The sequence below is a fragment of the Pipra filicauda genome, unplaced genomic scaffold, assembly GCF_003945595.2.
Source record: "Pipra filicauda isolate LSUMZ 115617 unplaced genomic scaffold, ASM394559v2 scaffold212_size3012638_pilon, whole genome shotgun sequence".
In the NCBI taxonomy this organism is placed as follows: Eukaryota; Metazoa; Chordata; class Aves; order Passeriformes; family Pipridae; genus Pipra; species Pipra filicauda.
The window spans coordinates 2,858,867-2,884,633 of record NW_024104324.1 but is presented as its reverse complement, the minus strand read 5'-3'; the positions used below and the strand labels follow the sequence as shown (position 1 = coordinate 2,884,633).

At 43.8% G+C, this 25,767-nt stretch overlaps 1 protein-coding gene across 6 annotated transcripts in view; it reads right to left on the bottom strand.

Moving 5' to 3' along the window:
* Window positions 1-25,767, bottom strand: part of BCL11B (BAF chromatin remodeling complex subunit BCL11B) — a 96,594-nt gene that overhangs the window by 56,264 nt on the left and 14,563 nt on the right. The window contains exon 1 of one of the 6 annotated variants that reach the window (XM_039381113.1): window positions 6,470-6,675. The exons of the other annotated variants lie outside the window; for them this stretch is intronic. Within the exon in view, the coding sequence (XP_039237047.1) occupies window positions 6,470-6,626 (157 nt within the window). The 5' untranslated portion in view covers window positions 6,627-6,675. Of the gene's footprint in view, window positions 1-6,469; window positions 6,676-25,767 lie in introns of those variants that run through there. 6 annotated transcript variants of the gene reach the window in all.

Sequence of the window (25,767 nt, the reverse complement as noted above, 5' to 3'; positions counted from 1 at the left end):
AGGAGATAATCGCACAGAGAAACTATATGAAGCCCACCAAGTACACCATCAGCCTCAACTGCATAGGACTTTAGCGTGGAGGTCCACGGGTCCTGGCACACAGCAGTATCCTGAGAGTAAGAGCCTCCTCTCTAGTCCTTCTGTGTCCCACATTGGCGATGAAATTGATGTGGTCTGCACAGCCCTAAGGTGTACAAGATGCAAAAAGCTCTCACCAAGCGGATACAGGGAGGCCCTCCCTGCTCTTACCCAATAATCTCCTCTAGTGTGGAAACAGATATAAGATTGCAAATACGAGATTTCTCACCATCTGGCCAAAGGGATCCTGTAAGAGCCTCCCAACAGAGGTACTGGGGGCAAGAGAGCAATCTGTTTTAACAAGGTACCTAACCAATTTACAGAAGGACTGTGTGAACCAGATGCCAATGAATGGATGGAACTGAACCTGTCATTCAGAAGGTCTTTTTCTTGTCCTAAACCTGGAGAAGACAGGCTCTGGGGAAACCTTATAGCAGCCTTTCAATACCCGAATGGGGCTGACAAGACAGCCAATCCGGGACTTTTTACAAGGACATGTAATGATAGGACAAGGAACAATGGCTTTAAACTGACAGAAGGTAGGTTTAGATTAGATCTTAGAAAGAAATTCTTTACTGTGAGGGTGGTGAGAGACTGGAACAGACTGTCCAGAGAAGCTGTAGATGCCCCATCCCTGGAAGTGCTCAAGGCCAGGTTGGATGGGACTTTGACCAGCCTGGTCTAGTGGAAGGTGTCCCTGCTCATGGCAGGGAGGGTTGCACCTAGATGACCTTCAAGGTCCATTCCAACCCAAACCATTCTATGATTCTATGTTTTAGTGTATATATGAGGAAATCTAAAAATTGCTAACCTAGTGTTAGAAAAGAAAGAATTGGTACGGGAGAAGAAGAATCGACCAAGAGAGACTCTGGCAGATGATCAGGAATTACTCCCAAGTCCAGCACTAAGAGACAAAGATCATGGGGCTGCCAGACCAGATTTGTCTGTCCCTATAAACAAAGTCAAACCAGGTGATTCCTCCTCCTCTTTGCTACGACTTCAGTGTTTGCTTCTTTGTCACAAATCCAGACAGTCCTACAGAATCAGATCAGATGGCAAATCATGAGGATGGAAATCATACCCAGTGGCCTTAGGGAAAAGCAGGGAAAGGAGTGTTCCACCGTTAGGTACACGATGCCTTAGGTGCAAGCTATAGAAAGAATAACAGTTGCGCTCAGAAACGCTCAGCTTGTGTTTGCTAGGAACATATTCCTGTTTTATCTCTTTAGCACCTCTCTGCGGGATCCTATGTGGGATTTTTCCCCATAAAGGGTCTATTTAAAGCTGAAAATGAAGATGGAGGCTCTACCATTCTTCAACTTAACTGTTACAGATGACAGACAAACACAAAATGAACAAAGAGATAAAAAGATAAATAGATATGGGTAGATAGATAGTATCCTAAGGTGGTACTGAGAGTTTTCTCCTCAGCCCACGCAGCAACAGGCGAGGGAGTGGAGCTGATCTCTGGAATTCTACATCCAATCGACCGCATCACATTGCACAGAGGTTTCAAAAAGAAAACACACCTGCAAGCCCCTGACTGCCACAAAGGGCACAGCCACAATCAGCGCTGAGGGAAAGTAAACCACAAGAACTGCAGTCCAATCTTAGAGGCAAATATCCCATCTGGATGGAGAGAGCAGGCACACACATGCAGCATTGTGTCATTCCGACATCAGTGACACGATGTGTGAAGCTCGATTTTCCTCTGGGGTCAGCACTGGGAAATGACTCACCTGCACTGCAGATCTCAATTATATATTCTGCATTCATTCTGCATGGTTGCAAAGGGGAGTTTTGCACATAGTATGAGGGTGAAACATGCACAGGGACTGTCACTATGTAAATAAAATATCTGCATTGCTGATGATAGAGGAAGATTTTGTTCTCATGCCTTAAATTGGCTCATCATATCCTTAGAGCCTGTATATGGCAGTAGCTCACAAGTGATGTTGATTCCCATGCACTGTAATTTTTTTTTACTCTCTGCTGTTTTTAAACTTTCAAAGAAGAAAATAAGGTAAATTGGACATGACCCCAGACAATGGAAATGAACATAAGAGCCTAGATAAACCTGACAAAGGCCACAATCAAGGCATAAATTGTATCCTTTTGTTGTCCCTCTCCCTAAGCCTAGGCATGACTGGCCGTATAATATGGTATATGTGAAACACCATGCTCCTCAGGCACATCCACAGCAAAGTCCCTGAGCAAGGCACAAAGACGGAGCCAAAGCAGCATCCACAACGTCCCACCTCAGCATGGCTGAGACCAGGGGAACCAATCTTAAATTTTAAGAGATCTGCCTTTATGTCTCATGTCATATATAACTGCAGCCACACGTAGCTGTGTAGCTGGTGTGTCCCAGGGGGTGCTGTGTGTTTGGTTGGGAGGGTGCCTGGGTGTGTATCTGTGTACAGGCAAACAGGCAGGTGCACAGGCAGACATGTGAGCCACTTAACGGGGCATGAACCAAGTTTTTCTGTGTGTCTCTCTGTGCCTGTCTGGTGACAGAAAATCCAATCAATAGCTGGTTAGAGAATAAAGCTCAGCTCCATTATTAAAAAACTCTCAATAAAAAGAAAAACATCTGTTCAAACAGTGTACGGCTACAAATTTGGAGTGCAGGCTGAAGCCTCATCCCTGCCCTGTGCCCATCATGTTCAGGGAGAATACTGCAGATGTTTTGAGATGGGTTTTACATGCACCATTGCAGCAGCTTTGAGCAGACACATCCAAAAATGAAAGACAAATCTATTCGCTAATCTTTCCAACAGATTTTTTTCCAAGCTTTTTCTAAAACAAGTTGTCTCATCTGTATCACACCCTCTCATATGGACTGTTCCCACCTAATAGCACTATCTTTCTACCATGTCTCCTTATACAGCTACCAACAGGGTTGAGGGAGCAAATACACACAAGCACACACGTGCACACACACAGAGCATACAGAGACACACATGCACAGACGTTTCCAACAGCAATTAGCAGAGCAATAAATTCATACCCTGGAAGGGACAGATGCTTACAGCACCCCTCAGGAAAGACTCCACGGCATGGGCAGACACACCACTATACACACACACACAGAGCCCGGCGCTCAGACAGACAGACCTGCACACCAGCCTTTACCTCTCCCCCCAGCTCACACACAAACAGTGGTTTTGGAGCAGTTTCCCCGCACCGACTATGATGTTAAGACTAAAACTTTGCTCAAGCTGAAAATGAAAAGTTGCACTGGGGAGAGAAGAAGGAGGGCAGGGAAGGGATTTGTTATATTTTGCTCAGAGATTTTTTTTAATTTTGGCAGGCAAGGATTCCCTTTGAATTGATACATTTCTTTCTCCCAAGAATTTCGAATGATAATGCACAGATGAGTCATAGATCAAGAACAGCGACATGGTGAGCAAGGAGGAGAAAGAGTGTGAGTGAGGGGCACTGGCATAGAAATTTGACAGTACCCCAACTCCCTCCCTTCCTCCCCCCATGCCAAGACATTAATTCTCACAAGTCGGAGAAAATTACTATGCATGAATGCAAAAAGCATGATCAGGAGTAATTAACATGGCTTCATATGCAAATTTTATTAATGCAGAAGTACAAAGTCATTATGCAAATGAAACTTACGTCAACTCTCTTGACAAATATTCATCTCTAAAGCTCAAGTTTCTCCCTTCTAATTTTTTTTTAATTTTTGGTGTAAAACCAAAAAAAAAAAAGTGATGAGGACTGTTTGACAAGTTTGCAAAGTTGTTTTTCAACCGGAGAAATTTATTCTTGCATTGTTGATATATTTTTTTTTTTCTGTTGTTGTTGTTGGCAGGTACACGACAGCTCATGGAGGAGAGCGGGAGGATGGGGGACGCGGGCTACCAGCAGCAGGCAGCCAATCAAAACGCCAGCGGCTGTAATGAGCGCGATTGATGACTGTTTGGCTTTACTGCAGGGTAATGAACTAGAATCCAGTCTGAGGAGGAAAAAAATATGAATATTCATGAAGCTGTGCTCCTGCCTTTGATGATTAAAGAAATTTTTAATATTCAAATAAGCGCTTGCCAAGTGATTAACAAAGAACAAGCACGCAGGAATATGGAAATGGAGCTGTGGAAGATTTGGGAGTCACAGTCTGTGCAAAAAAGACAGCACAAAATTTCATAAACAAGATAGGCAGATAACCTAATTCAAATCTGAGCAAATAAAGGGGGGAAAAAAAGAATCACCTTCTTTTTCATCAGTTTTGATATTGCATTAGTCACTTTGTTTTAGAGTGCAAAGGAGAATAAAATCACCCGATGCAATGAGATGGGGGGAAAAATCCAAACCCTGAGAAACCCAGCCCAGCAATTACAAAGTAAGAATCCTGGGTGAGAAATTGCTAGGAAAATGATGACTAAGTCCACAGTCTGCTGTGGGCTATTGCTTTTCAAAAGCAGAAACCTGCCTGATGCTGAGAGCCTACTGGCTGAGAACGGCCAACTTGTTGTATACAACAGGCAGGAGTCGTAAGTATCCTGAAATAACCAAGACCAGTCCCTGCTGTTAAATCCCTTTCCTTGGGTAAAGGGCACACTGCAGGGCCTGACCGCTGTCTGGGAGAGGAGGGAGTGCAACAGAAAGAAGAAATATTATTGCCAGGGAAAAGAAAGCAAGAAAAAAAGTGAAAAGGAGGGTGCAAGGAGGTCTCAGCTGCCCGCCCTGGCAATCACTTGGTAAAAAATGTGTTTTCCATGTCTGAGCCAGAAAGGTCCTCCACTCCCCACAGATTTCTGAGCAAGGATACAAAAATCCAGTCACATTATAAAATGTCTGATAAGTTCAGGCTCTCATAGTTTAATAGCTTCACTAAGGATTCACACTGAAGCACATAGTAACAATATTAGCTGCTAAAATGACTTTGCAGTTAAAATACATCTAATTAGCAGCCAGTGACATCTTTTTTTTTTTCTTTTTTTTTTTTTTTTTTTTTTTGAAAGACAGTTAACTTCAGGGCTGCATTATACCTGAATGAAATGTGGTTGAGCTCTGTCTGTTACTCAAAAGACAGAGTAAGGATATCTTCAAACTCTTGGGGCACTGGAAAACCAACTCACCTTTTTGTTATTAGATCCTGGGGTTTCACAGGCCTGTTTGCCTTTTCTGCAGACCTTTAAAAACTCTGGTTAATTATTTCTTATTTAAAAATCTAAAGAAAGCATAGGCTAGGTACCATTTATTAATTAGCTGGTGTCTTCAGAATGTAAAATTTCAACTTTACTTAACATAAAAATAATAATAACAGCATGAGGACAATGCTACAAATTGCAAAAAGGGCCATGACCAGAACCTTCACAGTTACCGTGAAAACACATCATGTAGCTAATGGAATCTTTCCCCCTATATCTGATTCATTTTTGGAGATACAAAAATACCCACTATTGATGCACCACAGGAAAGAAAGGGGGGGGGGGAGAAGGGAAAGAAAGGAGATGGGGAAAAAAAAAAAAAGAGAAATGCCTAAATGTGAGTAAAGATAAGGTTAAACACCATGCCAGGGTATTGCTGGGAGTCTTTCCTCTGAATAATGCCAAGACCTTTCGAAGATGCCTGTTGTCTCTAGGTGCGTGTGGGCGGGTGAAGTGTGATATTACATAACACACACGCGGCAGTGGCTGTGCACAACCGTACTGATTAAAACACTTGACTGTGAAACTCAGATCTCCATTTCCTGGGCTGTTCACAGCTCGTGTCAGACCCTTGAACACTGTAAATGTTATCCTTTGTCCATGAGATTCTTTGGCTTTATTTTAATCAGTGCATTTTCTTTTTTAATGACAGAGAAGCAACTACAGGCTCCTACAGTTGGTTGCTTTGAAGCCCTTCTTAAATGGCAGTTGAGTTCTGCCATATAAATGTGAATGCTTAGTATTTACACCACATTTTCATTCTTTCTTTAAAGCACCCCATTTACATATTTCTGGAGAATAATGATACTTCTGCAGGCCAGGTGAACACACATTTCTGCATATGGAGTCAATAGGGAAAAGCATTAAGAGTCAATATTGTAAAAATCAGCCCCTAAATTTAAATGGCTTGAAATGAGCATGCAGCTGTGGTTGCCTGTCAGTAGTTAGATGCTGTAATAATAATAACAACAATAATAATAACAATAATAATAATAATATTTTCATTTCTCTAGTGCCTTCCACGCAAAGCTCTGGAAGTACTTTACAAAGATAAATAAACTGAGTTTGGAACACCCTGTTTGGTTAATAAATATACTAATATATCTAAAGAGCATGCAATTCCTCTCACTGTGTAAAAAAAATCCACATTTTAGTCATCCACATATTTGTGCATGGCATTTTGGAGTCTTGGACATTGAGGGCAAGCTGTGGAGAATTTTACTTACCTAAGAGACCATGCGAATTCACAGAAGGAGCCCACGCTATGCCTGCAACACTTCTTTTGCAGTCCAAAACCCCTTTTAGAAAATGGGGGTGTGGGTTGTCACTGGCCCCACTCAGGGACCAGGGTGGGTGGTCTGCAGGGGTATCCAGGTGCCACATGACAGCACTGGCAGCATGCTTATGTACCAGTTCTCCACGGGGGCTCCTGCAGGACCTCCCATCCCTCCTTCCCACCTGATGGTCATCTAAACCTGCTCCTGGCCCCTTGTCTGTGCTGTGAACATAAAACTAAAGAAAAAACTGAAACATCTGGGCTCATCCCAATTAAATACACAGGGAAAAGGACTCCCGCCTACCCCGAGGCTGCATTCATTGCTTCCCCCTGCTGTGCCCTCTGCCCACCCCACTGACACAAGGCTTTGCCCCAGGAGGACCATATCCCTTTGCTATGAGAGCAACTGGGAGCAAGAGCAGCAGAAAACACGTCAAGATTTGGCCTAAAAACATCATAAGGGATAATTAAATGCAGCATATCAACAGATGTGATAAAAATATAGCACAGGAAAACAGGGGCTTTTCTCATCTCAGAAGGGTAGTCTTGCAGACAGAGCTCTGGGCTGGGAAGAGGGCTGGGGTGCAAACCCCAGGGCATGAGCCACCCAGTCTATGGTACATCCTTCTCCTGGAGCTCAGCCTTCCCCTTCCCACTGACTGCCTGTCTGGTCTGTTCAGCCCCAACACACTTCCAAACAGAGCCCAGATCTCACTCTGGGGATGCAGAGTGTCTAATACAATGGTGCCCTGATCTGAGCTGCAATGTCCAGAAGCTACCACAATAAACTAACAAATAACAATAATCACCCTGATTTGTGGAGGGTTTTTTTAACAAAAGGCATAAAGGGTTGACAATAAACAGTTCATCAGTTTTCCCAAGTTTGTTCCCCAACTCTTGTAATTAAGTCCTGGGGAGTTTCAATGGTTGTAAAAATCCTTGGAGGGTCTAAAAATTTTAGTCCTGGTTATATAATGAATATTTCTATATACCAACAGATATTCCTGATGTAACTGAAACATATAACTCCCCCAACAGACCACCGTAGCAATTTAACAAGTCTTGGAATTAATAAAGGAACTCAGTGGATGCAAAGAGTTGTTTCCAAAGGGCAAAATAATATATACAGGCAGCTAGAGAGAGAAATGCCACTACAAATAATCAGCAGGCTTGACCACAAGAGGATGGTCAAGAGGCTAAAATGAAGTGTGAAGTGGCCAGGGAAAAGCCACAGATAAGCAGGAGTCACTAACACCAGTGGACTTCTCTGCCTTGGCCATTCAGAGCCAAGCCCCACTTACACCGTCAGATGCTGCACTGCAAACATATCCTCAGGCTGAATATGGCCTCTGGAAAAGAGAACAGCAGAATTTGCTGCTCGGGTAAGTATCTCTGCCTTGCTCTAAAGTTTGCTTTCTACTTGTAGTTTTGAATTTTATCCATATCTCATGACAAAAAAAAAATCACTGGTGAAATTAGGCGAGATGAGACTTTAGCAGCTCTTCAGCTGTTTGGTAGCGAAAACAATTCCTGGAACGGTAGGGAACTTGGGAAAAAGAAGCAGACGAAGTCACTCTGCCCCTCTGTGCCTCAGTCTCCCCATCTGTGAAAATCAGCTAATGACATCCACCTGATTTAGTTAAATGTCCTGGAAACTAAAAAGACTCTGTAACAGCAATATATTAAGCAGCAGCACTGTTAACTGCTTCACTGCTGGAAATACTAAGGAGAACCATCAGGTGATGCCGATGTCCCTGCACAGCACAGATGGACAAACTTAATATACAGACACAATTAGCTTTGGGAGAGAATCACAGCTTCTGTTTTTTTGGCTCACCCCTTGCCAAAAGCAATGTAAGTGTAGGCACTTTGTAAGTGCTGAATTTCAATGTGAAAAATAGTCTACCTGCCTAGTGTGAATGCATACCTCAGACTTAAAGTAATATAACTTTATTGGGGGGGGAGAAGAGGGGGTATTAATGTGCACATTTATAATTTTAAAAATTTTCCTTGTGCACAGAGCATGTTCACACTCAGCAGAGCAATTCACTAACACATGCAAACTTGAAAAAGCAAAGCAGAGCCAGTGATTGAGGAGGGAGGGAGGGAGCAACAGTGATTTTTAAAATGAGGGTTCCCTTTGAATTTTGGATCTCCCAGGGAAAAACCAATCCAGCTGTGTGTGTATGAGTGGACCCAAGTCTGATAACTGAATCTGTCAAATTAAATGAGCAGAGCAATCAACTGGAGATGGTAAAACAATCCACCAAATCTACTGAAGATCTGAAGCTTCGGTCTTCAATTCACTGGACACAAGCACAACTGAGTAAATAATGCTGTCTGAATGGAACAGAGGCTAGGAAATTAACTAGCTTTTAAATAACAAAAGAAAGCAGACAAATAAACCAGCAACCAGGAATGTAGTTCAGATTATAATGTAAGTTTAAAAAATGAAATAATGAACCAGAGTTTCATTTGCACAAGGAAGCATGCTGCAAACCTGTGCCCAATCCTCCTGCTTAATAGAACAATGAAGTTGTACCCAAACACTTGGATCCCAACAGAATTTGGCCAACCACAAATGGTAATTAGACAGGATAACCAAACTCTGCACCAGGAGAGGTAAAACACATGTACAGTATAAAAATAACCCTTTACTCCTTTCAGTCTTACACGAAACTAAGAGCAAAGTCAAATACAAGAAACCAAGAACCATTCTACGTACAGAATTTTTTTTCTGAGGTATATATTTGCTGTACCAGACTTCCCCATAACTCCCAATTTACCCATTTATTTGTACAGAGTAGCATCTTCCTCTGTAAGATAAAAGTATAAGACACAAAAAGGCTTTTTATTATCAATTGAAAATGGATGCTGAATACGCTTAGCTGGGAAAGTACTTTAAAAAAACCCCAAAAAGATCACAAAACAGAGATACTGTACAAACAAGGTGAGGCAAAATGTTCCTTCAAACATCCATGTTCAGGATGAGGAAGCAATATTAAATTCATACCTATCACCCTTGTAAAATAAAGGTGAGTAGACTTCTGTTTTGTTTCTGATGAAAATGTCAATATACTCAAACAGCAGCTTATTGCTCTATATCACAGTCTAACCAAATCTTTCTATAACCTCTTGCATTACGAGCAAAATCTCTAAAATGCCACCAAATAAAAAACTGAACTAGCCTGTAATTAGTTTCAACAAAGTCATCCTTTTAACCCTAATTTTCTAGATGTAGATGGTATTTTCAAAGTAAGCATTATGAACCTTCCTTAAGGACAAGTAGAATCAAATTGTAAAATCATAAGCAGCAATCTAGTAGCTCTTCCTCGAAGCAAGCCCTTTATTTCCCTGTAATAAATTCAAATCTAGTCTTCAGTCTCTTAATAGGTGATCAGAGAAAATATGCATGCACACCTAAACTGCTACAACAAACCTTATTTTTTAAATAACACTTCAGTCACTAATATAATAAAGACCGTTGTAACACGTTAGCACTGGTATCATTATTCCTTATGATTCAATATTCTAATGACTGGCTGGAACAGAGGTTTATGTTCTGCAGAGGTTTATACCACTATTTAATGTAATTAAGCAAACTGGCAGCCAGTGCCTCTACGGAAATATCATTTCTATCATAGAGTATTCCCACCAGAAATTCAGAAGGATCATAACATACAAACTTTGATTCTGTTTATTTTTTTCCCCTGTTCTGAAACTGATCTGGCATTTCTTCGACTTAGTACTAAGTGGAAGAAGGAATTAATTTGGCTTCTGTAGACATGTTATTATTGACAATACTAATAATCTATGACAAATGGGCCATCCCCGCTCCTCTCTTTCAGCAGGCATAGCAGCCTGCAACACCACTTCGCAAAACCCCAGAGCTGGACTCTTCTCCTGCCAGGAGCCCTGTGAGTGTACCAGCAATGGGGTTTTAAGTAAGCCATTAAAATGCTAATATTCAGCACAGGGCCGGATCCCTGTTACCACTGAAAGCAGAACTAAAGCTCCTCTGGAGACAGGATAAGGCCCTTCCAATGTGATCAAAGAGTAAATACATGCAAAGCTCTGATGGGAGAAAGGATCTTTTTTCTAATTTTAAAACTAAACAGGGAGAGTCCACCAGGCTCATAATCCATGTTACAGTCACATCTGGGATCACTGACATCTGGGATAACAGCAACGAGGAAGATGAGTTCAGGCTAAAAAGTTGCCACCTGGGGTCAAAGAGAAGCAGTTAATACCCAAGATTGTGTCAAAATGGAGTTATTCCACTTGACACAGCTCTGCTGATGACAGCAGGTGTGCCCCTCTCTCTATAGATACACTTCATATACATACATGCACTGTGCATGGCTTTGTCATATCTGCATTTACCCCACCTTGCAAAGGAAGCTCAGCCCCTCACTCAAGCAGCAGGTTTATGGGGCCACCCAAGAGCACAGGGTCGGGAGCAGAATTCAGACCCAAAACCAGAGTTCACACTCCGCCTACAACAGCTCACAAGCCAGCTTGGTTAAATAAAGGCTCAGTTACCTCTCTCTCCCAGCTGTAAAGCTCTCTGTAGAGGGAAGGAAAAAAACTGAAACAAAACCCACTCCCGTTTCTGGGGGAGAATGGGACAAGAAATGATAACGAGAAAGGGAAAATGTCTGGTTCCTATTATTGCTATCTCCAGCGCCTTTACCTCCACAAACGGCTTAAAGGAGGGCTTCTGGAACAGAAGTTCAACTGTCCTTAATCTAGGCTCTTCAACCGCCAGGAATCTGGTTACATTTTCTCCTTCTCCAGATTTTAATATTTTTATTTTATATTCTAATCGGGACTAAGGGGAGGAAGAGTGGGAATCTCAGTGTCATTGTAAGAAAGAAGTCACCGGGTTTTGTGATCCAGCAGCTTCCTTGGCAGAGGGAACTGCTGGTTGGCATAATCCACTCGTTTGACAAAACTACTATTTCTGGGCACAGGCTCAAAAACAGGTAGGAAGCAAATGCTGAGAAATAAGGAAGTAAAAACAGCCAACAGATTTTTCACTACCAAGAACGCCAAGAGTAAACATGATTTATTTAGCTGTGTTTAACGTGTCTCTTCTGCACTAGACTGCAGAAATCTGCTTGCATTTAGAGCAGCAGGAGGAGGAGGAGGCAGGGGGGAGGGGATGAAAAGGGAATCCATTACGGCACTCCGCTGGTACTTTCTGAATTGTTCAGTCACACAGTTTTATGGAGTACAAGTATTTTCTAGCCCAAAATATATTCATGTGTCAGAAGAAAGCAGCACTAATCTGCTGTTAATTAACAAGCTGCTGCTAACAAAAGATGAAGGACCCAATTCATACAAACAATATTTACGTGGGTGTCGCATGATTTTGTCACAGATCTTTTCTCTTTTTCTCTTTCCCCCCCTGCCTCCTCCTCTTCCTCAGCACCCAGTTGCAGAGATGCAGCACCAAGAAGTCCCAGCTCCTCCTGGAACCAACACCCACAGTGGAGGAGAGGGCACTCAGTCTTGTCCCGACCCAGTCAAACTCAGACAGCATCTCACCTGAGGCACTCAGCTCCAGGGCTCGACGCTCCCCATCGGAAGGGAGCCTGTCATATGCTCACAAGTGAAATTTCCTTGAATCCTTATTCACTTACAAGGGAGAAGCCATCTTCTGGCACTGTGCCCACAGTGGCAACACTGCCGAGGCTCCAGGAAGCGGTATGAAGCCTCCCATCCTCCATCCATCCTCACCAGCCAGTGCATGCTGAGAGAGGGGATGGGAGACATCACTGTCTTCCCCAGTGCCTTGTTCGTGATTTCACTTTTGTTTAAACCAACCTTTTTGCCAATGAATTTGAGGGTGGGGGGAACATGCTAAAAGCATAGAGACTCAAAGGGATCAGGGCTTGCTCAAAAATATCGCTGCACACACAAAAGGGTAAGGCTGTGAGAAGTGAATCGGAGGGCAGCTCTCCTGGCCACAGCCCCACTGCCTTCACCTGTTCCTCGCTGGCATTTTGGACAGTACTGCTTGTGGCCTCATCCAGAGGAGTACTGAGTATAGCAGCCTGCCCCAAGCCCCCACCAGATGCAGCCAGGCACTTTGGAAAATAAACCCATTCACATCTTTTCTGCCTCATCTGAGAAATGAGACTGTGTATCTCCTGTGGGCGTCTTAAAGCTGGTGCTGGCAAAGAGATGGGAGAGTTAAAACCAATAGCAACTAGCATTAAAAATTCCTGGACTTGCTCCATTCCTGGGAACAAAGGTGGGTCTGCAGGGTGGGAGAAAGAAAGGGCTGATGAACTCTCCTGCTCTACAGCCATCAAACCACGCCGACCTGTTCTACAGAAGGGTTACAGGGAACAGGGTTTAGGCTCTGCTCTGCACAGCCATCACACAGCCAGCGCTGGGCAAAGCGTAGGGACAGGAAGGTGGGAAATGGAAGTATTCAAGTGTGACTTTAGAAGTGCCAGGGTTCTCCTGCGGTGGCACGCTGGAGTGGTATTTCTGCTAGCACAGTTCTCTGCACATCCCAGTTACTGTCTCGCCCTGAAGGCCGCAGCTTGCCTCAGTGAGAAACAAACTCCACTGAAGCATACACACATCTGCCCTTCCAGGTTTTCTCTCTGTACCCTTACCCCATTCCCCAAATCATGGATTTTGCACTGCAAAAGTCACAACCACCCTCTCAGCACATCCCCCTGGCACCCTGGCCAGCATCCAGCCCCACCACTGGCTCCCTCCCACAGGACCTGCTCTGGCCTCTGCCCTGGCAGGAGCCTCTGAGAGGGACCAGCCCTGAATGCAGACTACCACTGACTCTTACCCATGTTGTCCTCTTTGTGTTTGTCCAGTGTCACCTTTGCCACTTCAAGACCAGCATTTTACAAAGTCCTGGCCTGGGCATTTTCAAAGATCTATTTATTAAATAGCAGTGATATTTGAAACACTGACATTTACCACTCGAAAAGCAAACACATTTAAACAAGAATGTTAAAAGACCTAATGAAAGAGAAACAGATCCATCTGTAATGTATTCTCCACTCACTATCGCTCAAAGAAATCAAAGAAACCTTTCCAGAAATCAGGGAAGTCTCCCAACAGTGAAGACAATAGGAGTTCCCGAGCTTCCTGCGGAGGGAGTGAAGACAACCAGTGAATTGCCCCACCCAAGAAATGCCTGGAAGCAAGCTGCCGGTCGGTCGTGCAGAAAAAACGTAGCCCAAGCAGCCTCAAGGCCCCAGCCCACAGACTTCATCAATCCAGCTCATCACTCCTTCCAAAACAAGCAGGTGCATTTGCTAGGGGTCTCTGACAGACACCACTGCATCCATAACATCCCCTTGATGAAATATTTCTAATGAGCGTTAATTGTCAGATAGAGAGCATTGAGGATTGAGGGTGTTTTCCTCACCCACAGGGCAGACATGGTAAGGATGAGGCCACTCCAAGACAATGCACTGTCAAAAGCCCCCTGAAGGGATGGGTACTTCTGGTGGCCAGTAAAGAAGTCTTTTGCTCCTGTGTACTAGCCCTGCTAACAGAAACCCACCTTGTGTACCCCTTTGGAGAAACAACTCCAATCAGATATCCTCAATCAGCTTCAAAATCAAAGTGCATCATCTCAAATGATGAACTTTGCACAATGAGGATAGCATCCTCCAGGGAAGTCTGAGGGAGCCGGCATGGGGGCTAAGGGGTTTTCTAAGGGGGTTTTGGGGTTCACTGTTTTAACTTCTTTCTTGCAAAAAGGCCCTGTACCATAAACATTAATCAAACATTGTATTCTGCCTTTTAGTCTTGAACAATTATGAGTACAGTTTTGTGATCTTTAGCCATATTTACTGATACTCAAAGGCAGATTCTATCTTGTTAGATTGTTATAAATGGGACCCCAGGGAATCAGCACACAGGCAGAGGCAGATGTGAGAGAGCCTTCTCAGAGCTCGGGTGTGCTTCAGTTTTCTACTGCTGAAATTACGAATGTTTTGGAGATTAAAAAAAAAACAAAAACCAACCAACTTTAGATTCCTCTGCCAGATCATTACAAAGAGCTGTCTGTAGATTCCAAAATAAAGATGCCATTTTGCTGAACTTAATATTTTTTAAGGTTAACTGTTAAATTTCAAAGCATGGTTTACATGTGCTGGCCACTTGTATGCACATAAGTTTCAGAGACAGACACAGAAAAGGTTTCTGGCTATAAACCATTAAAGAAAGAAACCCACAAATTCTATCTCATTCTCTCTTACTTAAACATGTTGTTTCTGCTCAAGACCTGTTTCATAATACCATAAAATAGAAGCATGCTTCTGACTAGATTTGAGAAGCTGTCACATTAAAGGTAAACTTTTAATCTGCTAGAGACAAACAGCACACATTTTTATTTCACAAGAAACAGCTCTCAAGAAATGTTTAAACAAGAATTTAAGAGCTGTGTGGTAACGCCACATACAGGGGTCTCAGATAGCTACTGGGTTTAAGCTTCTTTTCCTTGTTGTTGTTTTTTTTAATTCTTTAAGTAACCCACTCAAAAGTAGGCTTCTAGGAACAGAGTAACCAAGATGCATGGTAAAGTAAACCTCCAGGCTCGCTTTTATTTCTAGTTAATAGAAAAGAAATGTTTTAACTGAAACACAGGCCTGAATTTCTAGCTATTCATCCACATCTTTTTATTTTCTTGGGACTCACAATCAGATACTTTTAAGAAGTTAATTGTGTCACAATTAGTAACACATTAGTCCTCCGATATTTTTAATAGCAACCCAGGTTTTTCCCCAAGGCGCTTATAAATGGCAAGCTTGGCTATATTCTCCCTTTTTTAAAACTCCCATGCACTTTCTTCTTTAAAAAACTCCCACATGCATTTCACTTGGTCTGAAAATACCAGCACAGATCTTAATCCTGCCAACGCTTACAGACATGCTTAACTTTCTGCACATCAGTAATCCCGCTGCCTGCAGAGGACCGTTGGCGTTACCTACAGCTCGGTGCAGGCTAAGGACGAAATCCAGCCTGTGCTGAAGCCAATGGCAAAACCCCCGTTGACGTCAATAAGGTTGTGCTTTGACATCTAATTTGTTGCAGGATTGGGACCATCCTCATTTCAAGGTACTTTCCCAAACTCTTTTTTTGTTTTGGTTTGTTTTTTTTTTCTCTCCTTTTCTCTTCCTGCTCTTTCTCCCCCTCACCTCCCACATTCACTCTTGTGGGGCCCCATATTGAGACCACTTGAAAACTTCTGCCTTTCAAATCCCTCCCGAGGAAAACCCCCTCGCTGAGACAGGAAACATCCTTTGCAGGTAAAGCTGAAAGAAACTCTTTTGCTCCAGTGCATGTGTTTGAGTAAACTAATTAAAACCTGGGAACTTGGGTTCCAACTGATGCCAAGAAGCAATCGTTAATATGAGCTGAAGTGAAATGGGAAGCTCCAGACGTTTAAAATTAGCCGTAGGGGGCGGGGGAGGGAGGAGGAAAAAAAGGAAAAGGAAAAAAAAAAAGTAAAAAAGGAGGAAAAAAAAGTGGAGGGAAAGAGGGAAAGGATGTTTTGTAATTTTCACTGTAAAGTCAACTCAGTGCAGCTTGAACTGCACGGAGTTAAAATGAATTTTTGAGGGAATGCTGTACAAGGAGGGGAGAAAGCACTGCTGAAAAGCAGGGGAGGGGGAAGCAGCGGCAGCCGGCTCGGAAGCGCCGTGGTGCTATGAAGAGCGGGCAGAAGTGAGCAAACCAGCTGAACCGCTTGCAGAATTAATCAGTAACAAAGAGGCTGGAGCTGTTGGCGGGCTTCAGCCCTTGAACCTGGACTCTGCTCTATAAATTTCAACTTGGAATGGCTCTCTACGTGTTGAAAGACAGGTTGGCTCAGGGCCAAGACATAGGGGGAAGAAAAGAAAAAAAAAAAAGGAAAAAAAATTCCTTCTTGCTCAGGAAACTTCCCTTCAGTTTCTAACTCTTTTTATGAGATAGTAATAGGGCACTCTAGAAAACAGGAAACAAAAAGTGGGTCTCGAAAGGAAAAAATGAACCAGGAGTTGGTTTAATATAGAAAATAAAACAAGTAGGTGCTAAATTCAAATCTGGATTTTGCCTGCACACAAGTACATCAGCTCTAATAGAAGACTTCAGAGCACCTCGGCAATAATTCAAAGGAGACCTTTACAATTACATTAGCTGACTACAGGTTTGACTCTGAAAATAATAAATGTCTTAAAAGAGGAAGCAGGCTGTTTAATCCCTGTCTGCAGTCTCATCTTGTTCTCTCCTCCCTCACCACTCCACCTTGTTTAAATGACCATTACAAAAGGAGTATAGTATGAAAACATGCAGAACCATCATTTATGCAGCAGCATCTCTTTCCTTTCTTATTTTTTCCCGCTTCAAACAGGGGTGTGCAGGAGAACCGACGCACTCCTCAACCTCTGCTCACTGCCAAGGCAGTTTCAGCCACAAATACTCTGCTGCTGCTGCTGTGCTTTCCCAGAGTGAGCAGACAAGGAGTGGCCTGGAGCAGAGTGAGGGGCTGGAGTGCAGAGGGGGGGAGCTGTCAAAGTGGGAAGAAAGAAGGCAAACATCTATTCAGAGGCCAGATGCACTGAGCAAGGTCAGCTGCAGAGACACAGCCCTTTGCAGCAGCTATGCAATTACATCCAAAGTCTGCACAGCACCAAGAGTCCCACAACCTGCATGCAAGGACCAGAGGACCTAGGACAGCTGGAAGAAGGTCTATAATAATTTTAATTGCTCTTCCAAGATGCTAAAGAGTAGATGAGATGCTCTTTAGCTAGAACAGAGGGGACGATGCTCTGTACCGTTTGCAAGAATACATGCAGATAAAATACCCTAATGAGAGAGTGGAGAGAGAATATAGTAAGTGCCAGCAGTGATCAAAAGGTGAAATAAAATACCAAAATAAGATGCAGCCTAATCAGAGCATGGAGGACAGGGATACAAAATCTCTTCACTAAAAGTGGCTGTTAAGGTAAATTAGATTAATCACTCCCAGCTCCCTTCCTCCCCAAACTCCCTTCATTGTAAACAAGGGGCTTACTCCTGTAAGGCTGAACACCATCCAAGGCTGCTGAACATTTAAAACTATATATGTAACATGCCTACTACAGACATACATCTTGTACATCCACTTTCCAAGAAAACTGGAATCTGCTACTTGGTAGGTCTTTTCCATCCGCAGCTTTTTACAACCTTGCCGAGGGACCAGTGAGCAGTGTCCCCCTTTTCTCACTCAAGAAATACGCTACCAAATGCCAGAAGAACGAGCAAGTTTTAGAGCTGTTGGGCTTAACAGTGGTTCGTGCTGACCATGCTTGAATCTTTCTGCAAAGGCATACATGCAAAGGGAGGAAAAAACAACAACCACTAAGTAACCACTTCACAACTGCCATTAACATTATTAAACTCCTTACAAGTGGTATCTACCCCACCTTCCCCACTACACACAAACATACACACACCCCCAAGCTCTGCAACACGGCAAGCAGGAGCCAAGAGGACTCTCCTCTCCCCACTGCAGCAACCACATTCATTCCAGTTAAGGGGTTAACGATTCGTTTCCACTACTTCTCTCGAGAAAACCTACAATGAAAACATTGGCTCACGAAAGCGTTCTCACTGCCAGAATGCCACAGCGCGAGTGAAAAGTCCGTTTTGTTTTCATTACATCTCTGGGATTTCCGGCTTAACTCCTGAGCTTAGACACCAAATCCCTAGATACCCCACCCACCCAGTTTTTCTTCTTTTTTTTTTTTTAATAACATTTCTACTGCACAGCCCACCAATTACCATTTGGAGGGTGGGAGGGAATGGGGAAAAGGAACCATGCTGAAAAGGATGCTCTGATTGGAGTGAGCACACGCATCTCCCAAGACAAGAGCCACCCAGCTACCCAGTTTCTCCTGGCTTCCAGGGTTTTCTGCTGAGAAACATGGTTTTATTTCTATACCTGGCCTCTCTCTTCTATTTCTTACCCTCCAGGCTCCCATCTTCCCACTCGGCCACCGAAGCCAGTGCTGAAAGTCAGCCCCAAAATCTATGCCCTTTGAAGTTATGTGACATGACATAGAAATTCAAGCCTTTCTTGTACAAAAAGTATGATTACTTCACAGGGTTTTTTTTTTCTCCAGTTATGATAGAAAAATGTTCCAATCCCCAAAAAAACCTAGAAAGGTTCAACCTTTATGTCACAGCCGATTTGGTCACTGTGTGTAGGCAGCACAGTTCAAACACTGGCTGAGAAAGAAAAACAATCTATGGAAAAGACATGAAGGGAGGTAACCTCATGCCATGCTATAGCAACATTCCTGTCTTGCTGAAGCAAAGGAACCATTTCTGTGCCTTTCTGTATTTACCCACCTTTGGAGAGGAACAGCAACTTTTTCTATCTCTGTAGGAGCTTTTCTCTTTTATAGTGCTTCCATGCACCTGGCTTTCCTTCAGCAACATGCCAATGCAAAATTCCCCTGCAAATACCTACAGACTCCTTTCTTGCAGTCAATACTCCACTGAGCACAAGCACAATAGCATTGCTATTAGTGTTGCCTATAAAAATCTACCAATCTTTCCATAACAATAATAACCAGATATACATAGGATTTTTGGTCTTTCACACATGGCCCAAGTAACTTCACAAAAGGAACTGAATAAAGGCAAAAAGCCACTTTGTTGGGTGACATTTTGAGTGGGTTCTAACTCTGAGTAAGTCCAGAGTTCTTCCATTTAATTAAAAGAGGGTAACAGCAGTGCCAAGCCGGTACAAACAAGCAAGTTTTGCTCTTAAAGAGTGACTCCTCACATGCATTCACCCCAGAGCAAGAATACTCTGGCCAAGTGTACTGACTGACCTTCTTAAATCCCCTCTCATCAGCCTGCAAAATGGCACTTCTGTCAAAAAGGTTTTACCCAGAATTGTCCCTCATAAAACCAAAGATGACTATAACTAAGAGATTAGAGAGAGAGAAAATAACAGCAGCAAGCCCGTTTCTCAGTTCGGCACACCACGCATTCAGGGGCAGGTCCCCTCTCGTGTCACCTGATAAATCTGGCATGGTCTTGCCAGTTTCAGGGGAGTTAACCCAGGTGAAACCAGGGCAGAGTGGGGTGAACTGGACCCCCCCGCACTCCTCCAGCACCAGCACCTACCGTTTCACCCTCGTGGGAATCCTGCTAACCACATACAGGGCGCGGAAAATAACTTTGAAAAACAGGATGGTGAGAGGAACAAAACAAAAAACTAAAACCAGCAAGGAGAATCGAGAGCATAATATTCCTTGGCCTTTGGTTTTAATCTCCTTTTAAAAACTCAGTGTGATTAATTTCACACTGATGCCGGTAAAGCCTTGGTGCCTGGTAGTGCCGGACCCCGGGCAGGACACCTGGGGGCGAGCTGAGGTTGCAGCGGCGAGAGGGCGGTCGGTGGCCTCGGGCTGGGGCTGAGCAGAGGGCGCTGGAGTGGGGCCACAGGGTGTGGTGGAGTTCAAGCAAGGGGAAGGAAGGGTTTTGTAACTGGCAGGTTTCTCACCTTTAACTCTTGCCGGGATTAGCAAGATCTGTGCTGCCACCTTGGTGAGAAGCACCGTGACCACAGCCCTGCGGCTGCAGCCCTGCACACACGCTGACGGGCACCCTCTCTTAGGATCCCCCACGGAGGCAATCACGTTTGTTGGAGACCTCCATGTTGGCTTCCACCGGCAGCCTTTAAACTTTAACCCATCAACATATCAGCAGCCCTTGGTCATGCTTCAAGCCTCAGCAAACCAGGGAAGGGCCACTCCTGTCCCCAGAGGAGAGCCAAGCTCCCCCGGCATGCCTCCCCACCCCCAGCTCTGGGCACGAGCAGGGCTCTGGGTGAGATCACCTAGCTTGTTTTTCTCTCCACACCCAAGCCAGGACCTCGGCAAGGTCCCAGGGGCAGGAAGCTTGCTTGTTAACCCTCTCTAGGGGCACCACCAGTTGACACCTTCCTTGTGTCATGTGTCCTCCCCTTACTGCTCAGCAACACCAATTAGAAAAATGTGTTGCTAAATACCTGGCAAAATGTGTTGCTAAATACAGCAAAGGAGGAGGAGGTGGCCAGGTAACTCCTCTGCTCAAGAAAACCCCAGCAGATGCAAGGGAAGAAACAAGTCTGGAAAAGCCTCACAAGAAGGATTGCAACTACAAGCTGAGTTTCTCAGGCACTGTTACCACACACTTCTGGAAGCCTCTTCTTCACATAGTGTTTTTCCTGGCCAGGCTTTGACAAGTCACTCCTGCAAGACCCAGTACCCCAGGGATATGCTGGTAGCAGCACCCAGTGCCATGGCAGCCTTGGGAAGGGGATGGCCCCTAAGCCATGTGCCAGCTCAGTGCTGTTCAGGACAGCTCTTCCCAACCTGCCCGACATCACCATCACAGTGCTCCGGTTATTTCAGCTTGCATTTTCCTCCCCTCACATGTGAAGGCATCACGATGGCTGTCTGAGTCCTGCAGTTAATATGGGTGCACGAGTCCATAATGGTACATTGTAAGTGAATGTCTCAGGGTAGACAGCAATAATAATTAGCTGTCATGATTTGAAAAAAGGATAATCCATGCCATTGAGTTAACAATCACTCACACAACACACATGGATTTAACTAATCTTAATTTGGAGAAAAATAACAATTCTAAATATATCAAATAGCCTATTTCATGGCAACCTACGGCGGTGTTTATCTCTGGCTTCCAGCACATGCGAGTTATTTAGTTTCTCTCACTGGCAGTTTTACCATTCAAAAGCCTGAAATGAACATTCATGGAGCAGGGGTTGCAGTTAAATCCTGCCTCTGACAGGGAGCCTTTTTTCACGATGCACATCTAGTTCAACTACAATGTGTGGAGCCCAGCACTGGTGGCCAGGACAGGATGAATGAGGAATTCCAATCAACCCCCTCCCCTTTCCTAGCACTATCCTTGCAGAAATTAACTTGCTGACTCAATGAACTTCTGCTGCTGGTGTCATTATGCGTCTGTGAGGGTACTCTGGCCCGAAGGTGCAGACCCATCAGTGAATCTGGAGAAGGTCTGTCCCAAGTGGTGCCTGCCCCACAGAGGTTCCTTCATCTCTGCCAGGGCTCTATGAAACCATCCATCATTAAAAGCAAGCTGACTGCCTGGTACTTTTTATTTAACCTGGATCATTTCAGAGAGTCCTGCTAACAAACAGACCGGTAGCCCACGAGCCCAGCAGGGCCATGGAGAGGAGAGGAGATATCAGTCAAAGGACAGTGGAAGCATATTTCCCAGGTCATTCTTCAGCCAGGACAGGTCACCCGTTTGTGCTCAAGATCTGATAAGTATGAGAGATAAAAAGAGATATAAAATACAACAGTGGTCTATTTTTTTTCCAAAATACCTGCCAGCGGTGAAGTAAAAGGAGCAGTGCCTGATAACTCCTAGCCAACTCATTGGCCGGGCTATGTTTTGCTGTGCAACAATCTGGTACATCTGTTTGATACTATCACACCCTCTGTGCGAGAGGCAGAACTGATTTTCAAACAGGTCAGCCAATTTAAAAATAACAAAAACAAAACCAAAAACTTTGCAGGGTAGACTGCTCCTAAGCAAGTCACATCCTCCTAATGCCAGCTAACATGCTACCACACATCGCATGGACAGTGGTAACTAAATGAAAACACCTTGAAAAGCTTGGATTTGCAAGTTACCAGGCAGGGAAAGATGACAGATTTTATTACCATAAAATCTTTAAAAGCTGATTGCAGAGACAAAGTTGCCTTTGTCTCTAGCGAAATATAGAAACGTCAGCCGGAGATTTGTGTTACAAATTGTGCATACAGTTTGTTGCAGACTCCTGAGCTCTACATGCCTGCCTCAAAGCAGCTCAGGGTCTGTTGTGTGGTCAAGAGGCATTCAGTGATGGGTGCAAGAAGAGCTACCAAGAAAGAAAAAAAAAAGACAAAAAGAAACAGAAGAGGAAAGACCTCAGGAGTACCCTGTGCCAGGATGAATGCTCAGCACTGCATCCCAATATCCTCACGCCCACAGGGAAGAGAGGCACAACGGCAGAGCCAAGCTCAGCTCCCAATGTACCCTCACAGCATCCAGCCATGGGAAGATGTAAGGTTTGGCGGCTTAATCACACCGCAGAAGGCCACATAAATTATTTTGACCAAATAAGAGGGCCTACAAAAATTACACAAGATCAAGGAGAGGAGCTGAAACCTCTTTGAGGACAGCAGTGGTGGCAGCATATTTCAGGGAGCCGAAGTGGCGAGTGGGTGATTTCTGGTTTCCCTCTTCAAATATAAAGACTCAATTATCTTTGAACAGCTTGCTTTACACATGAATTGACACATTTATTTTACAATAAATAACTGAAAGTTATCTATGTTTCCTTTACTGTTAATCTACACAAAGAAATAATAAACAGAGCTTGTCTACAAAAATGCAACTACTGCAGTCCTCAGAATTCAATTAAGCTAAAATAATTAATGCTTCTACCATATTAAATTACTTTATACATTTGAGCCACTGAAGTTTTTTTTTATTATTCTTTAATCTTTTTCGCCTTTTTATTTAATAAAAAAAAAAGTTCGTTTCAAAGGGGGGGCTGGCTAGGAGGGGGGAAAAGAGCATGATTTGCTGTTAAAATGTAATGGTCTCCTTTAGCTGACACAGCATGTAGAGTGTTTTGTGCCTTTGATTAAAATAACATTTTAAATGCTTTGAACAAACATATCTCCCCATACTTCTAAGGGATTATTTTACATATTTCTTGGTGGAATAAAGAAATTCATTCTTCCTGTCGCAGTACAGAAAGGCTAAGAATATCTTTCGTCACATATAAAGTAAAAATACTGTAGGCTGTTGCATTATTACAAAAAAAAAAATAAAAAAATAAAGAGAGGGGGTGGCAGGGTAGGAGAAAGCTGCCTTAGAGATTAAGTTTCCCTTTTATGAAATCGTATTTAGTCTCTTTTTTTAACAAATCTAACAACAATGCTCTACAGCCGCTCACTGGGAAATACCTTTAATGTTAAATGCAGATTCTGATTTTCTTGGCTAATGCAGAAAGCCTTTCTATTGAAATATAAATAAGGGGTTTGGTATATCCCACTAAAGCCTTTCCAGTGAATGACTTCTGTGGGTTTTTCATGGCTACCCTCCATGGCTGTAATGTGAGGCTTTTATCCTACTATTGAAAACTATCCGCTGCTATTAAAAAAAATATGGAAGGACACTGCACCTTTTTATCTCAGAGCTGGGCTCCTAATTGAGAAAGCATTATTACTCCACTATTTAGTGGATGTCCCTATCTCCATGCACTGCTGAGAAAATGCCAATCAAATGATAAACCCTTTTATTTTTCTCAATTCAAAATCTTTTCTACATATTTTCATTTGATATTCAGTTTAGTCTGAAAGAGATTAGGTGCTCCAGATTGGCTTTTAAATTTTTTTTTTTATGCCTTTCTCACATGTGAACATCCCCTTCACCCCCTCCTCCCCTGGCAGCTTTTCTGTGTGGCACAAGTGTCGGTTATGTTGATGCTGACTCCTAGAAGCTGCGATGGGACAGCACCCTGTGCACTGGGCCGCTGAGGTACTTCACTATGGACTGAACTTGGGCAGAGATTAGTCAGAGATGAGCTCTGGACTGCAACTGCAGCATAGGTCTCCTGAACCAACCTTACCCTGGGTGTCCCTTACCCTGGGCACCTCTGCAAGAGGCTGAGCACCATCAGTTTACAGGGAGATCAACAGTTATTGAGAGTGCTCAGCATCACTCAGACCTTCAGCAGACTGGAGGAGAATGTGCTGAATACTTCTCTTCTGCTCCTACCAAATGGGAAGGAAATCTAGCCTTCAAATCTGCTACACCACAACGTAGTCATCTCTACCAAGAAATGCATTTACAATTGAAAAAGAATGAGGAAAGCTGAAAATGGAGGGGGAAAGCTGAAAAAGGATGAGGAAAAGACAGGGTCAGATCTTACAGTAGAGTTGCTTACAACCCTACCACACAGGCTGCCACGCATAATGCCCCCAAAGCTACCAGTTCTCCCATGCCAAGACGATAGCTGCACCCAAAAAAGATTCTTAGAAGAAAACAATGTAGTTAATGGGTGGCATATAACCTCTCCTAAAAGACAGGATGTCTGAAGACTGCAGCATTTCAAAGCCAGCATCCTCACTTATATGATGCCCAAGCTTGTCGGAGATGCTGGGAGCTGATTCAGAGACCTCCAACATTAAAAGTGGGAATCTCTTCAGCTTCAATTGTAAAGATAGGAGCCTCTCACCAGTCTTCTGGGGATCCCCTCATGGGAACATATCTACTACAGGCAGGATCCTGGACTGTCAGATCTAATCCCACAGAGATTTTCCTAGAGAAATCAGGACAGTGGCAGAAAGACAAATTGCCACTGATCTTCGGTATGGGATGAAGTTGGTTTGAACAAAAAAGGCCCGTTTCAGGGGAGATCCTGCTGTGTAACATAAAACTCCCATTCACTAGCAGGGAGAAGAGCCTTCCTTTCACCACTGTGGAGGGGACAAACGCCCTGCACAACAGAAGCAGCCCCATGCCAGGCACTCTGCAGGAACCACTGCATGTCAGCAATCCCAGGTGGATACCATCATCCTCCTGCCCACCTCTGAGCAAGGGAGGTCCACTGAATGAATGTTAACTGCACTATGTACAAGAGCCTTAGAAAAAGAAATGCCTGCAATTTTCTCACCTAGGCCAGCCTGCGCTCTTGTATCCTCATTCAGAAGATCCATTTGGGGTGTGCATGTGAATGCAGGTGTTGCCTACCCAACCTGAGCCATCTACAGAGACCCAGGACAAGCAGCGCTGGCAGACAGGCAGACCAGGAAGCTGATATCTACCCCAGGAAAAGAAAAAGCAAGGATTTAATGAACCCCTGCTTCAGCCCTCACAACCAAATCTGCTTCCCACTAACAGTCAGTGGGAAGATGATTTTTCCACTGACTTCACTAGGGTCAGAATTTAATCCTTCCCAGTGAGTCTGCATGTGACAAAAGGTGTTTGGAAGAGGACTGAACTGAGCACCTCATCAAAGTCCCCTATCCCTCCGCCACTTCTACCTGCTTAAGGATGCTCGTGAAATATTTTCTGACTCCAGCTTTCTGCTTTTTCCCACGTGTACAGGGTGCTCCTTGGCTCTCCCAGGGAACTGAGAAGCCCCTTTCTCCAGCAGCTGGCCATGCACAGACAGCTACACTGAATTAAACATGG